At 39.7% G+C, this 14369-nt stretch overlaps 1 protein-coding gene across 1 annotated transcript in view; it reads right to left on the bottom strand.

The window, feature by feature from the left end:
• Positions 1-14369, bottom strand: part of nudcd1 (NudC domain containing 1) — a 60074-nt gene that overhangs the window by 29395 nt on the left and 16310 nt on the right. The window contains exons 4-5 of the mRNA XM_088929594.1: positions 12798-12981; positions 10139-10330 (exon numbers count right to left, since the gene is read on the bottom strand). Coding sequence (XP_088785720.1) covers positions 10139-10330; positions 12798-12981 — 376 coding nt within the window. The remainder of the gene's footprint in view (positions 1-10138; positions 10331-12797; positions 12982-14369) is intronic.

The following is a 14369-nucleotide window of genomic DNA, read 5'->3' as shown; positions in this document are numbered from 1 at the left end:
ATAAAAAGCCCCCGCCCCACAAGAGGCTCATTCAATAGATGCACGCTTCCCAGGGTGAGAACATGAACTTGGGATGCCTCAAAGCTGAGCCCTGCCGCTAGCTGTGGGGAGGAAACAGCTAAATCATCCTTGGCAATTGGGGGATTCCTGAACCCTCTACTACAGCAGTAAAGCCTGTAACTGGCCAGATGCCTGTACGGTTTAAGTGCCCTGGTCGGAAAGGGTATTCTATTTACACCTATCCCTTGTGTAGGGATTGCTATACCAAACACATCCTATTTACATGAGGCTTCTTTCAAAATGCAAAACTTAAGATGCACACACGCAACTGTGAAAGAGTGGTCTTAATTAGTCTGGGAGTGAGGAATTAATACAGGATTCCCCTGGGAGGTGTTGCCACAGCTGTGTTATGTAGGGCAGTGCTCGTGGCACACTGACAGCTGCAACAGGAGTGTTCGGCAAACCGCTTCATCTGAGCCGAAAACCTGCACAAGACAGCACTTAATCTTCCAGCATCGGTGTTTTCAAACAAGCGGACATCATTCCCAAAGTGCAAAGTTATATTTGAAGTTCTGTACATACAACGAATCCCTAATGAAAGAAATTGCATATGGCTAATAAAGTGATCTTACAACAGACTTTCCAAAAAACCAAACACACGTTTTATGTATTGGTATTCAATAGTAAGTTTAATGCAGTCAGTACGATATCATGGTAAAATATCATATACTGATATTATATAGTATAGTATATAGTATAATATCAGGTATGGCTTTTCTGCATACCATGGAATACAGAAATAGGTGGCATTTGAATACAGCTGGAAGCCAACTTAATTAGGCATCTCCAATTATACAACATATCCTGAGAAATAACATAATCCACAAGCTAAAAAGACAGTGGTAATAAAATTACTTCTTTGCTGCTTACAAATTCAAGTCATAGATATTTATCTGTATGAAATACAAAATAAAGCAATTACTGAATGACTATGTAAAAAAAAAAGTCTGATTTTACTTTAACTATGTTAGTTTACACCTCAAAATACTTTTTTTTTTAGAATTTCCCCTGTAATTTGTTACTTTTCATTATTAACGTTCCATAATAAGGTTCATTTCACCCTGTCCGTATTTCTGCCCTCTCCCACACTAGGTACAGTATACACTGGAAGCAAATGTCTACCTTCAAGAAAAACAGCTGCAAATGCAATTTACCAAATGAATGAACCACACAATCTACTGCTGTCATTAACACCAGAAAAAGCACTATCATAGTCCCAGAAGTTTTAAAAACCAATTTACTCTACTTTTTAATTATTGGAATCACTTGACATTGACATTTCTTAAAGGAAATAACTCTATAAAATACAGATTATGGAAGAATGAAGTAAAAAAAAAACTTGGATTCGGTTACTCTAGAAATTAAACAACCAAAAGCACCCTTTGCAAGGCCTGGTTATCATTTTCTTTTTGATTTAATGTTAGATTTTTATTCCCTGCAGGCTCACTAATGTTGCAGGTAGGAAACAGTCATATTTAAGATTGTCAAGATCGAACAATTCATCAGAAAATGCTCACGGCACATTTTCTAATCAACAGAAAGTCCAACAAATGTGAAGAAATAACCGTCAATGAGAAATAACTTTGTTTTCTGTTTATTTCTATTTCTCGTTGGCTTGCACCACTGGTCAGAACTAACAATGCACCTGTTCCTGCTTATTAAAGATGTTCCAATCGGTTGTTTATTTTCAATAGGTAAATTATCATGTAAATAACCATGCTTATTGGCTAAGCAATATGTAAAATACACCGCAAAGTTGTCGAACATGAAGCAATTAATAATTCACCAGCATAAAAATTGTCTCAACATTATACAGAGTAGTGTAAAAAATAGACCAGATTTTTAAAAAATATCTAAGGACTGTTACAGTACTCAGCCATATATCTATATTCTCATTTTACAATTTCACTATTTATAGAACAGTAACTGTGTGACTGGAGACTCCGTTTCCAGACCACCTGGCACTCGTGAGGGATCCATATGTGGACATACACACACATAACATTTATGTCTATCACATAACTATCCAAACAAAGGCGATAAATCTGTTTTCCGACGTAAACAAACTTTGCCTAGTGTGGAAATCCGAGGACAGCTATACTTGCTCTATGGGTGCAAACAGTGAAATAAGGCTGCTCCCGTATGATCAAAACTAAACATTAACTCAAAACAAACACCTGTTCTCCTTTGATTAAGAAGCGAAATTAACCAAAATGGCGTTTAACTCACGTGTTTCAAACAAGACCGTTGTTTGGATTTCTCACCTGCAAAATGGTCTCTCCCACAACCTGTAGGACCCAAACATGGGCACGGCCACGGGGGCCGGCTTTGTAGTGCCTGTTTCAGTGATGCGCATGCGTCTTCCTTGTACGAAGACACCATTAAGAGGGGGGAGAGCATTTTCTTAAACAATATTGATGTACACGAAAGGAGTAGGACATTTTATTTTTGGTAATAATATGTTTCATGTTTAATTGTGGACTCAATGGAGACATGTGTATATCGGAATTCTGATTATTATTTTGTAAAATTATTTTTGCTTTATAGTGGAATATTCTAGGGGGAGGAGTTTTACCTAGAAAAGGAGCTCCTCAAGATAGGAGGAAGTTAGTTGTAAGGTAGGTTTGGAGCTGCCTACAAAAAAACTATATATTTTATTTCTTTACACATCAGTTCATGTATATATTATTGTACTATAGTTTTGTGTTTTTTTTCTGTGGTTAGTTTGTATTTTTCACTTTCTTTTTTTGGGTGTGGACTTTTGGAACCCAGTTCCTCTTAATAAACACCATTGCACTTCTTTGCGATTGTGGCTGTGCCATCGTCATTGCTGCATTCCCTCTACGCCTCTAGACTCTTCAAGGAGGAGACTGTGATATTTATGGTGTTAGGGTGGGATGGCAAGCTGTAGAGTACTGTTCCCAAAGAGGGAGGCCTGGACTGCGCTTTTAAAAAACCTGATCAACGAAGCCAGAGATGGATTTGTCCCGATCAACACACCAAGGAAGAAATAGAAGAAGCAATTCTTCTTGAGCAGCTGCTTCGAATCCTTCCTTATGATGTCAGGACCTGGGTCAAGGAACATGAACTGGAGGATATATACCCAGAGGATCTAAAAGCACTAAGGATGGCCGGAACATTGTAAGTACCTCTGGGAGGGGTCAGAGTCTGGAAGGCAGCCAAAGGAGAAGAAAAGGACAATGCAAGTTAAAACTTTATATGTTTCTATTACCAACAGACAGGGCACAAAGCATCACTGTGTCCTTTGAGGAAACCAAAAATGACTGGTTATTGCTATGTTCCAAGAAAGGAAGAAGTGCGGGACCAGAAAAATGAAAGATCTATGTATGTATCTGTGACTGTTAATGGACATGCAGTCCATGCACTGCTGGACAGTGGTAGCTCTCAGTCTTTGATAAAGAAACATAATGTACCAGATAGCAGCACTATATATGATCAACAGACACCGACTCGGTGTGTACTTGGTGATCAGAAGCACTACCCCATGGCAGAAATGACAATGGTGGTAGAAGATCAAAAGTATTTGATGACAGTGGGGGGTAGTGGAACATTTACCAGGTGGCATGATTTTAGGCAGAGATTTACCAGTGTTAAATGACTTGCTACAAAATAATGCCAATGTGGAGAGTTTTAAAAGTCATGTTTCATGTCCAGTACTCACGAGGGCTCAACCAAAAGCTGGTTTACAACCTCTGCCAAGCTTTTGTGATAGGAGGAACCACAGGACTGAGGAAGACCCGTAGACAGTGGCGCCTTGAAAAACAGCTAGGTAGCCCTATACCTAAAGTACATGGATCTGGGCTGAGTCCAGGGCAATGGAAAATCCCAAATGACATCAGGAAATTACAGAAGGAAGATCCATCTCTTGTTCCTTTATTTAAGAAAGCTTGCGGAGATGAGGTGAAAATGTGTGAAGGGGAGAAGTATATTGTAGAACATAATGCATTATATATTGCCGGGAAAACTGACTAGCGCTTGGTCGTACCCAGTAGTTGTAGGCCAATGATTTTACACCTTGCACATACAATTCCATGGGCAGGGCATTTAAGACATCAGAAAACATACTTGAGGATTAGCTCACACTTTTATTGGCCAACACTATACAAAGATGTGCAAACATATTGTCAAACATGCCCCGAGTGCCAGAAAACCAGTACTCTACGTAAATCTAACCGAGCTCCTCTTCAACCTTTGCCAATAATTTCCAGCCCCTTCGCAGAATAGCTATGGATATTATTGGACCTTCAGAGAAAAGTAGTTCAGGATACCAATATATACCAGTTATCTGTGACTATGCAACCCGTTTTCCTGAAGCATTTCCACTTTGCTAAATAACACCAAACGTTATCAGTACACTTGTGCAACTGTTTTCTCCGGAGGGAATTCCAACAGAAATCTGGACTGATCAGGGAACTAACTTTACTTCCCGACTGATGAAACGGCTCCATCAACAGTTAGGTATTACAGCGATAAAGACCAGTCCCCATCCTCCAGAGGCAGACGGACTTGTGGAAAGGTTTAATCAAACTCTTAAGAACGTGCTAAAGAAATTTGTGTGATACCGTGTCTGTGTGATACTACGTGTAATTTGTGTCTACACCCTTTCTACCTGTATATGAAAAAATAAAACCATAAGTATCACTACTACAAAGTATAAGAAGATTTCACATTTTGTACATTACCTCTGCTTACCTAGTACAAGACAGGTAAGCAGAGGTAAAGTCCAAATTTGAGTGTTGTCTCTTGTCAGGCCAGATCTTATCCTAGTTTCTGCAGCACTGAGGAGACTGAAAGTATTTGATAACCACCCTAGATGGAAAGCTGGGTCATCACCGTGTTACCCCTAGCAATGCTTCCTGCGATTTCTAGAGATCGGTAGAGGTGAGTTGTTTTGCTTAAGGGTACACCAGTAGTGTCTTTAACAGAATCCAAGTCACAACCTTCCAGCTGGGATTCTGATGCCTTAAGTAGTACTCTACACTGGACACATTTGTCAATCAAATTGGGAAAGTGGTATGTAAATGCAAGGAATTATACGGTATGTTATATCAATTATGTTTCATCCAAAGACATTCTCTTCATTTATAAAAGCTGCAACTTGCATGTGTATATTTTTTCCCCCTAAACATTGTGGTGATAAAGCTGACAGGGTGCAAGGCAGATAAAAAACATATTACATTTACTTTCTTATAAATCACTTTTTGTTGAAAAGAAAATCCTACAAACTAATCCTCAGTGATCAGGGTGCTTCAGATCGCCATGTTTTTCTGAAACTATCATTTTCTTTAAGGCAGAGTTTTCCTTTTTGTGGTTTCTATGGTAACCAAGGGTTGAGTAGATTGCTACGAAATACCTTTTGCCTCCCACTGTCAAGAAGTGCCCAGAAAAGGAGGTTCTGTAATAAAGCAATAAAGAAACCTGCAAATAGTAAAACTGAGAAAACATCGCTTTGGGAAACATTCAGGTAATGGATAAAAAAGAAAATGAAAATGCAAGTGATAAAGAGCTATAACTGCCTCCATCTTTAAAAACAGTGCTCTTACTCACTTTTTGTTGGGATATTTATGCAACAAACAAGCAATTGGGTGCGAGCTGTCATTTTCTGAGGTTGCCCAAACAAAAAAGATGACTAATCATCATTTATCAATAACAAGGTGGCATTATTGCACTGTAAGAAAACTTATGGCTGGAGAATAAATATACTGAGCATCAAAACCGAGCCACAACTGCATGTATGTTTTTAAAAGAATAAAACACATGGTGAATAGAATATGTTTTAATTGATCACGATGATGAATTACGGTTTTGTGTAGCTCATCCCAGTTAGACATCAGGAAATGTGGTGCAGACAAGTGGAATAATGCACTATTGTTTTGTGTACAACAAACTAATTGATGGTAAGATCCAAGTGTGGTGCTCTGGGTAGGAGTGTGTAGTTGCTGGGGAATTCTACTGGTAGTGATTGATGGCAGCCAGACTGCTCTCTGTTGAACAAGTTCTGGGACTTCATGTGCTGCCCTTTATTTAAGCTCATTCTGACATGACAACATTCCAACAATGCATGTGAGAAGAGAATTTAATAATAATTGCTTACACATTATAGCACTTTTCTGGACACTCCACTCAAAGTGCTTTACAGGTAATGGGGACTCCCCTCCACCACCACCAGTGTGTAGCCCCACCAGGATGATGTGACCGCAGCCAGACTGCACCAGTACGCTCGCTACACACCAGCTCTCAGGGGGGAGGAGAATAGACTGATGATGCCAATTCATAAATGGGGATAATCAGGAGGCCATGACTGGTAAAGGCCAGGGGGAAACTTGGGCAGGATGCCAGAGTAACACCCCATTTATGAGAAACGCCCTGGGATTTTTAATGACCATAGAGAGTCAGGACCTCAGTTTTACGCCTCATGCAAAGGATGGTGCGTTTTTACAGTATAATGTCCCAGTCACTATACTGGGGCATTACGACCCACACAGATCGCAATGTGAGCTCCCCCTACTGGTCCCACTAATACTTCTTCCAACAGCAACCTTAGTTTTTCCCAGGAGGTCTCCCATCCAGGGACTGACCAGGCTCGAAACTTTTGAGCTCCAGTGGGGCTGCCAGTTGTGACCTGCGGTGTGAAGTAAAACTGACCCTGTCAAATCCCAAAATGCAAAGCATATCCAATTCTGGCTGGAAACCAGCTATACCAGGTGCTTCACCTTTCCATTTGTTCTGAAGTTCGTTCCTTCATCCATCAGGAGAATTAGGTTTGTCCAAGCCGCAGCTTCTTCAATGGATAATATAGTGTAGAGAGATCCAGTTTCTGCAAAACTCTGATTCTGCTATTCTTTATACGATCAGATCTCTACTGTTAAAATCAAGGTTCTCGTTAGTATTAGTTTTGTGTCAAAATTCCACTGCCTCCCTGCTCAAGTTACTAAATTAAACCTCATTATGTTACTCAAAACTTCCTGCAGGCTGACGAATGACCACACATTAATAGCGTTGCTAACTGCTAACTGTGCCCTAGGGTTTACTGTCCTTGGTTTAAAAGGCATTTCACTTACAAGTCTCTAATCTCACCCTCGGACTACAATTGTAGTTCAGGGCATACAGGGCATGTACTTCAGACATATGTTCTACAGACACATGTGGTTCTAACTCAACTGCTTGTAAGACCACAATGGAAAAGCTTATGTAAAACCAAAACCATTCTCTGTGATTCCAGGCATGTCGGTGAGTTGCTTAGAAGGAAAGGGTGTGTTTGTATTGGGTATAAACTATGTTTTCACATGCTGTGTAATTAGTTAATGTTTCCAAAAATGACAACAGATGGCCCTTTTCTGGTAGTTTGCTAAACGAATCGGCATAAGAACGGTATTAAAAATGTGTGTTGCAAACAGATTAATGTCTTCAAAATTCACAGCTGCAGCCGGAGCCTATCCCTGCAAGCAGCGGGTGGAAGATGGGGTACAGTGTGGATGGGACGCCTATCCATCTCGGTGCAGACACAGACACACACACTCACACCAGGGCCCGATCCCTGCAGCCAATTTACACACCAGTCCTGTCATACTAGGACAGTGGGAAGAAACCGGGGCTCCCAGAGGAAACCCACAGGAACATGGGCAGAACATGAAAAATGCGGCTGATCCTCATCCTGATCCTCACCATTTGTTGTACGTTGAGGTAACCAGCGCTTTTCTTCCTATAGTGACCATTCTTAGAAATTCTCAGTTAAATCAGCTAATAATTAAGGAGTTGGTTGTAGCAGAATTGGGTAATAGAGCAGATTGGAGAGGCTGCAAGGTAACCTGCCCTGCTCTACAGCTTAGTTTTATACCAGCTGGAAATTGGGGCATGAATAAATCAGGGTCTTGAGGGAGCCGGATCCTGTTCTGGCAAGCAACAGGTGTACGGCCGGTAGCACCCTGGACAGGATGCTAGTCCATCGCAGGGCACACACACAGATAGACACTCTCACACACACAGGGCCCGTTTTTCCAGAAGCTAATTAACATCCCAGTATGCCTTTGGACTGTGGGAGGAAACGAGTACACACAGGAAAGCAAGATGAACACAGGAGGGACACTTTGAGAGCACCCTAGGTCTGGAACTGGAACACTTATCTTTTGACACGTTGAATTCAAAGCCCCAAGTCTGGGAAGCAGCAGTGCTAACCACTGCACCACCATGCCACCCAAGTTGCAGTTCTTTAGTTAAAAATGTTAAATAAGAAGAACATGCGAAACAAATTATCAGTATAGGAAGTGCTCTAAATTAACAGCATTACTCACACAAGACAACTCTGCATTGTTAAAGTACATCAGTATTAAATTTCAGGATCATTACGTGACTAAAATTGCCTTTGAACTGAACGTTACTGTACAGTGAACACATCTATGCAAAGATAATTTAGTAATTTGAGGAAATTACTCTCCTTTGATACTGCTGCTTAAGAACTTATCTTGCATTCTTACTATATGACCTTCTACTCCTCCCTAGAGAGAAAATTAGCTTAGAGTCCCAGGGATGACAACGGCATTAATATTTCAAACCTAATTTGGTTCGCCAAATTCTCCTTTTGAGAGTGCAAGCCACGTCTTGGGAATATTGGGTATGGAGATGCAGACAGTAAAATTTATTACAATTTCAGTTAGCGCCAGCGCAACAAAGCTTCAAGCTCACTGCACCCCATAATTCACCATATCAGCTGTATTTTCGAATCTTTCGAATACATCCCACGGCCACCTCTAAATTCATGATATTCAAATCCTTAAAATGGTTTAAATAAAAATTAAACCAGTTACCACCAATAGTTTTGACATCAATCGCTTTCAGAAACACGTATTTTCTTCTTAAGACAGTACCATATAGAGATCTGATATCATATCAATCATAACTTACTCTACACTTAAATGCACAAGCATTAGTAGTTGGCAATCTGGTTAACGGATAACTAAAGGAGCAGCATGAGCAGTGACTCTTCCAATTTTAGATGGAAACAGGAGGCAAAATACATGTAATTGACTGTGGATTCCACTCTACTGTTTTCCATAACCCGCTAACCTGGAGCCATGAGTTCCACCCTGTGTCGCAGCAGCTCTCTGTAGTGCTTGGCCAGAGGGAGGAGGACAGACGTCCTCCAGTGCAGACATCAAGCCATTTATCTTTTGACACGCTGCAAGCTCTACGGTGCCAGTCAGAGCAGAACTGCTGCTGGCTAAAGTGTCAGCGAGTCTAGCACCGATGTCAAGGCTAGCTTAACGGCACAGTTGTCACTGTTAGTTGGAAAGCCCAGACAGCCCTCAGCCAGCTCTGCCAAATGTATACCGCTGCTTAGTCACAATCAGAGTGACATGACCCGGCCTCAAAATTGCAACACCGAAGGTACCGATCTCTATTGAGTGAGTGCCTTTACTGTTCGAACCACTATGAAGCCCCTTGCACTGTTTACAGTTTTAAAGGGTGTGGATTTTTATTTCATGCTCATAATCGTTTTTGCCTACAGTAGTGAAATAAGTCATATCTGAGAAGTAAACTGCACTGGCTGTAACCTTTAGGCTTATTTGTGTACCCAGACTATGGTACTATAAGATCTTGATTCCTTCATCAGGTGAGGCACTGTTAACATCAATACCGCTCTGAGCTAAAGACACATTAATGTTTGCAATTTGTCAGATATGTAGGCCTGCCTTCGCTCGGAAAACCCATTTCCAGCAGGGAAAGATTTTCATAGTTATTGCCTTTCCACTTCAGGATAATATTTCACTGATTTCTGTTCAGTAAGATTGCCCTTGAAGAAGCTGTTTGTGAAAATTCACTAAGACAGTCCATTTTCATCACAATATCTCCAACAGTTAAATTCATTTCCTTGAGTAACCTCAACTATTTCTGTTATCTATTATGTTGAAGAAAGACAGATACCCATCATTATTTCAGCATGTTTTTTTCAAAACTACGAATGTTCGCAAAAATAAAAACTGATGTGAGCGTTTGTGTACAGGACTCTTTCACAAACACCAAGCCCTTTTCTTCAAACTTGAGAAAAATGCTTTCCTACCAGTTTTTTCCTCAACTTCCATGGGTTTTTCTTCATCCTCTTCCAGTGGTTTCCCATCAACGTGTGTGAATTTGAAAGGCTTCCCAGATGCGATCATCAAGCCTTCTCCCTTGGGTTCAATCGCAGCATAGTGAGGAACTGATTTCCCATGCAGAATGCGTCTCTTCGTGATCTCGTATTTCGTTTCCTGTTCTGTAGTTTAAGAAAATACAGGAGAAGGGATTAACACCCAGGATGTCAAAAACTGCAATTGCTTTGTAAACCTCTGGTCCTGAATGTGAATTTATAGATGGATAAGAGTAGAAACAATTTTCAATGAGACATTCAGACAGTTCACCAGTGGACAGTTATTTTTGTTCCTGAGTAAGAAGATGCATATTAGTCTGATATTCAAAAATAAAGTACTGCAGTCTTTTCCACTGAAAAGTATGCAACAGCGTCAAATTAACATTTTGTGTTGTACTGTACCTTTTAGCATGTTGTAAAAGCATTTTATAGGAAGCACTGATTAACCTCCCTTTTTAATTTGCACACAACCCGTACTAGTGTCTCCAGAAAGCAATTATTTTGCATTAGCTCACAAGCTTTGCAAAAAATCTTATTAGAAACATAAGATAAGAAACTAGGGCATTGCTAAATGAACTTCAGGGTTTTATGCACAAGCAACAACAGTAAGTGAAACACACAGAGCATAAATAAGGTGTATTTAGATTTTCAAAAGGCGTTTAATCTTTTATGAGGACCTTTCCTAATTCTTATATTACAGACAGCAGGCATTGCGGGGGGGATGTGTGTTTGGATTGAAAACAGGTTAGGAGAGGGTGCTCAAATTGGGGAGATGTAATGTAGTGGGGGTACCGCAAGGATCTGTATTCGTACCACCAATCTTTCTAATTTATACTGGTAAACTGGATTAGTCGCATTGGTGCCACAGTGGGATACATGTATCCTCCATTATTGTGGCATGGAAAACTGAAATTTACTGTACTATGGTCATATTATTGTCTTTATCTGTAGCTACGCATGATTAAGTGAATTACCATATGAGCTTTTAACCCTGTATGTCAAAATGCCCTCAATATGGTATCTCACTACTTCACAGTAGTAAATATGTATTAGGTAATGAAAAAGAGAATTATACATACTGTAGCTACTACAGTATTTCACAAAGATTCTGTTTAATGCCAGCCAGCCATTCACAACTATAATATATGAAGCATATTACTCTTAAGTTGAGTATCATATCAGCAATTAGCAATAGCACTGATATTTTATTCCTTATAATGAATTTTAACATTAGTTGCAACATTTTAAATTACATTCATTATGAGTAACTAAGTATTCATTGTTGTTTTTTTACAAATACAAGTGTCTAAAAGGTCTTTATTTAATTTTTATGCAGTCACTACATGTAAGTTCCATATCAGAATCTGTGTGTGTCTGTCACCAATGAGGTTAAAGGAATTATGTGAAACAAGGATTTATTTTTGCTGTGATGGATGCTTGGCTTTGACAGGCAGAGAAACCCACTGTGGAATTACAGGCCCTATTCATTCTAATTGACAGCTGCACAGCTATACTCTAATCACCACAAGTATTCACAACGCAAACAAATCTGCTATTTCTTTACACTTCACCCAGTGCACGTTACGCATTTTTAAGAACACTTGACACATGCATCCAGCACAGCTATCCATTTATCCATCTTCAAAACCACAAACACATTATGCACCACCACAGAGGACAATCAGTTGTAGAAAGTCAAAACTCTCCTGTGAAACACTTCTTGTTAGTTTCAAATTTTCAAAACCTAAATATTAACTAAATGGTCAAACACAAAGCCCCCCACAACCTCATCCTAACCCTCCTGCGTCCTCCTCCTCCTTCATGGACGTTTCCACCCAAGGGACGCCTAAGAAAGAAATACACAGCTACTGTATGACAGAAGCACTGTGCAATAAGGACTTGACTAGATCAGCTGCAGCACTCCAAGCCCCATCATCTTCCTGAGTAAGACAGGACAGGCTCCAATGATATTAGAGGAAGGACAGTGAAGTATCCCAAATCAGCGTCAATATATATTAACTGCTAATGAGGCCACCCAACCAAATTAGCCAAATCAGAGTTGCCTTTTAACAAATTTAGTAAAGAAACAAATATCCTTGTTTGGAAACCTGCAAAATGTGGTAAGGCCAGTTGAAGATAGACCTGTATAAAGTTCCAGCCTGTATCTGCTTTAGTTAAAAATGGCTCTTTAGAATAAAGCCTTATTTACCAAAATGCAAAAATGTAGCTAATTTTACGATGCAAATCATTGTTTTAAATAATTGATCTTGCGTAGTACAAAGTTTTGTATATAATGTTTCAAAATCATTAAGTCAATCTGGTACTTAACAAGGAACATTATTTGTCCACAGAGGCATGCTCCCTTTGCTCCTATTTATGCGTGTACTAAGATTCACCGATCCATAGCGCATTTTCTTAATAGCTGCTTGAACAGACTGATTAACTTCAGAAGCACCCACCACCATTTTTTATAGTCTGTAATTTGAATCAGGTCTCTGCAGAGACACATGCATTTGTCCCTGCCCTCATTTTGCAAATCTATATCCATTTCAATGTAATGTAGCAGCAAAAATGACATTTAAGAGGTACTTACCCTGTCTGCCAGTATTAGTTATGCTGAGCCATTCAAGTGATACAGAAAACCCACTGCCTTTTACATCCGATTCATCCTTCTCAATTCGCAGTAGGAGAGCCTCCACTGAGTGAGTGCCAGTGCTCACATATGAAAGGCTGTTAATGATGATAAATGGCTCCCCAATATCTTGGTTAAACAAAATCTGAAAACATATTTTACAGGCACATGAGAAAGAAACAATACAATACATGAGTCACTCCGATTGGCAGTAAAAAAAACAAAAACACATTTCTACTCTTTGTTTTGGTGGTACAGATTTAGAAATACTCGTGGATATAAACTTAGAATTTGAAATCTGTTGCGTCCACAATGACACCTGGGAAGGAAACGACACAAAGTAGGTGTATAAAAATCAAAGTTTGAGCAAAAGAAAACGACTCATTTTCACAAACTGCAGCCTGAATTCACATTCACATTTCAACCAGTGTGATATTGAAGACCCAGAAAAGGGTTTGTGAAACCGGTACTATTGACAATAGAAGTGGCAAACAAAACCCAAAAGGTGTTCATGTTTCTACAAGAACAGTAAGAAGCATGCCAGCGCAAAATAATCCTAAAACATGTGTGGTTGCTCAGAAACCCCTGCTGAAAGGAAATCTAAACACCTGGATAAATTAGCTTTTTATACACAACTTTGGGTTCTTTAGCAGTAGTCAATGGCAGGTTGGAAAGCCATGTAAGAGTCCTGACTAGTCTACAGCAGCTACAGCATGACAGCAGATCGTACTGTAGCATGGCGGTGTATCTCAATTAAGAGTGTCACAGATTAACACGAAATTCAAGGTGCCCTGTCTGCCACCAAGTACAGAGAGCTTGGGATCCATCTTTAGGAGTACATTCCAGCGAGAAGAGACTCATGCTTCAGCGTTATATTAAATCACAAGTACATAGCCGATTTCTATGCAGTGTAGAGAAAATGTTTTTGGGATATAAAGAAGCTGATGGGACAATTACAAAGATATTCTGCCCTTCAAAATGTCCTGGTATGATCATCATTGAGGCCATATCGTATTTCACGGAAGCTGAAAAAGCTCAATTGCAACCCAATAACTTATCCGAATTATGGAAACTGTTAAGTTCTGAGCAATGTACTATTTGCCTTTGCATGTTTTCTGTAATAATGAATGGTGTTTACACTGTGACACATTTGCTTAATATAATTGCACTTTTTGCCATATATGGTAAAAATTATTTCCAATACTTTGTCTGAGGATGCACTAAACACTAAAGTATAGAAAGACTGTAAATGCAGCAACACACTAACAATGGCAACAGGAGACTCCAGGCTACATTTAAGAGGGGCTCAGGGCATTTCGTTTGACAAAACATCACAATTAGTTGAACACCATCTGTTTGATTGTTTCCCAGTGCAGGGGACATTTCAATAATCAGACAAGTGTTCGATAACCACGATGAGCTTCAACCATATAAAATTTGAATCTCCAGATAAGATTAAAGTAATTAAGTGACAATTTGGAGTAAAAATCTAAGAACAGGTTAACCATTCTACTTTAAAGATTATTCTCTGGT

The sequence above is a fragment of the Atractosteus spatula genome, chromosome 12, assembly GCF_055471065.1.
Source record: "Atractosteus spatula isolate fAtrSpa1 chromosome 12, fAtrSpa1.hap1, whole genome shotgun sequence".
NCBI classification, from domain to species: domain Eukaryota; kingdom Metazoa; phylum Chordata; class Actinopteri; order Semionotiformes; family Lepisosteidae; genus Atractosteus; species Atractosteus spatula.
The sequence above is the reverse complement of the archived record's forward strand: the minus strand, read 5'-3'. Positions and strand labels throughout refer to the sequence as shown.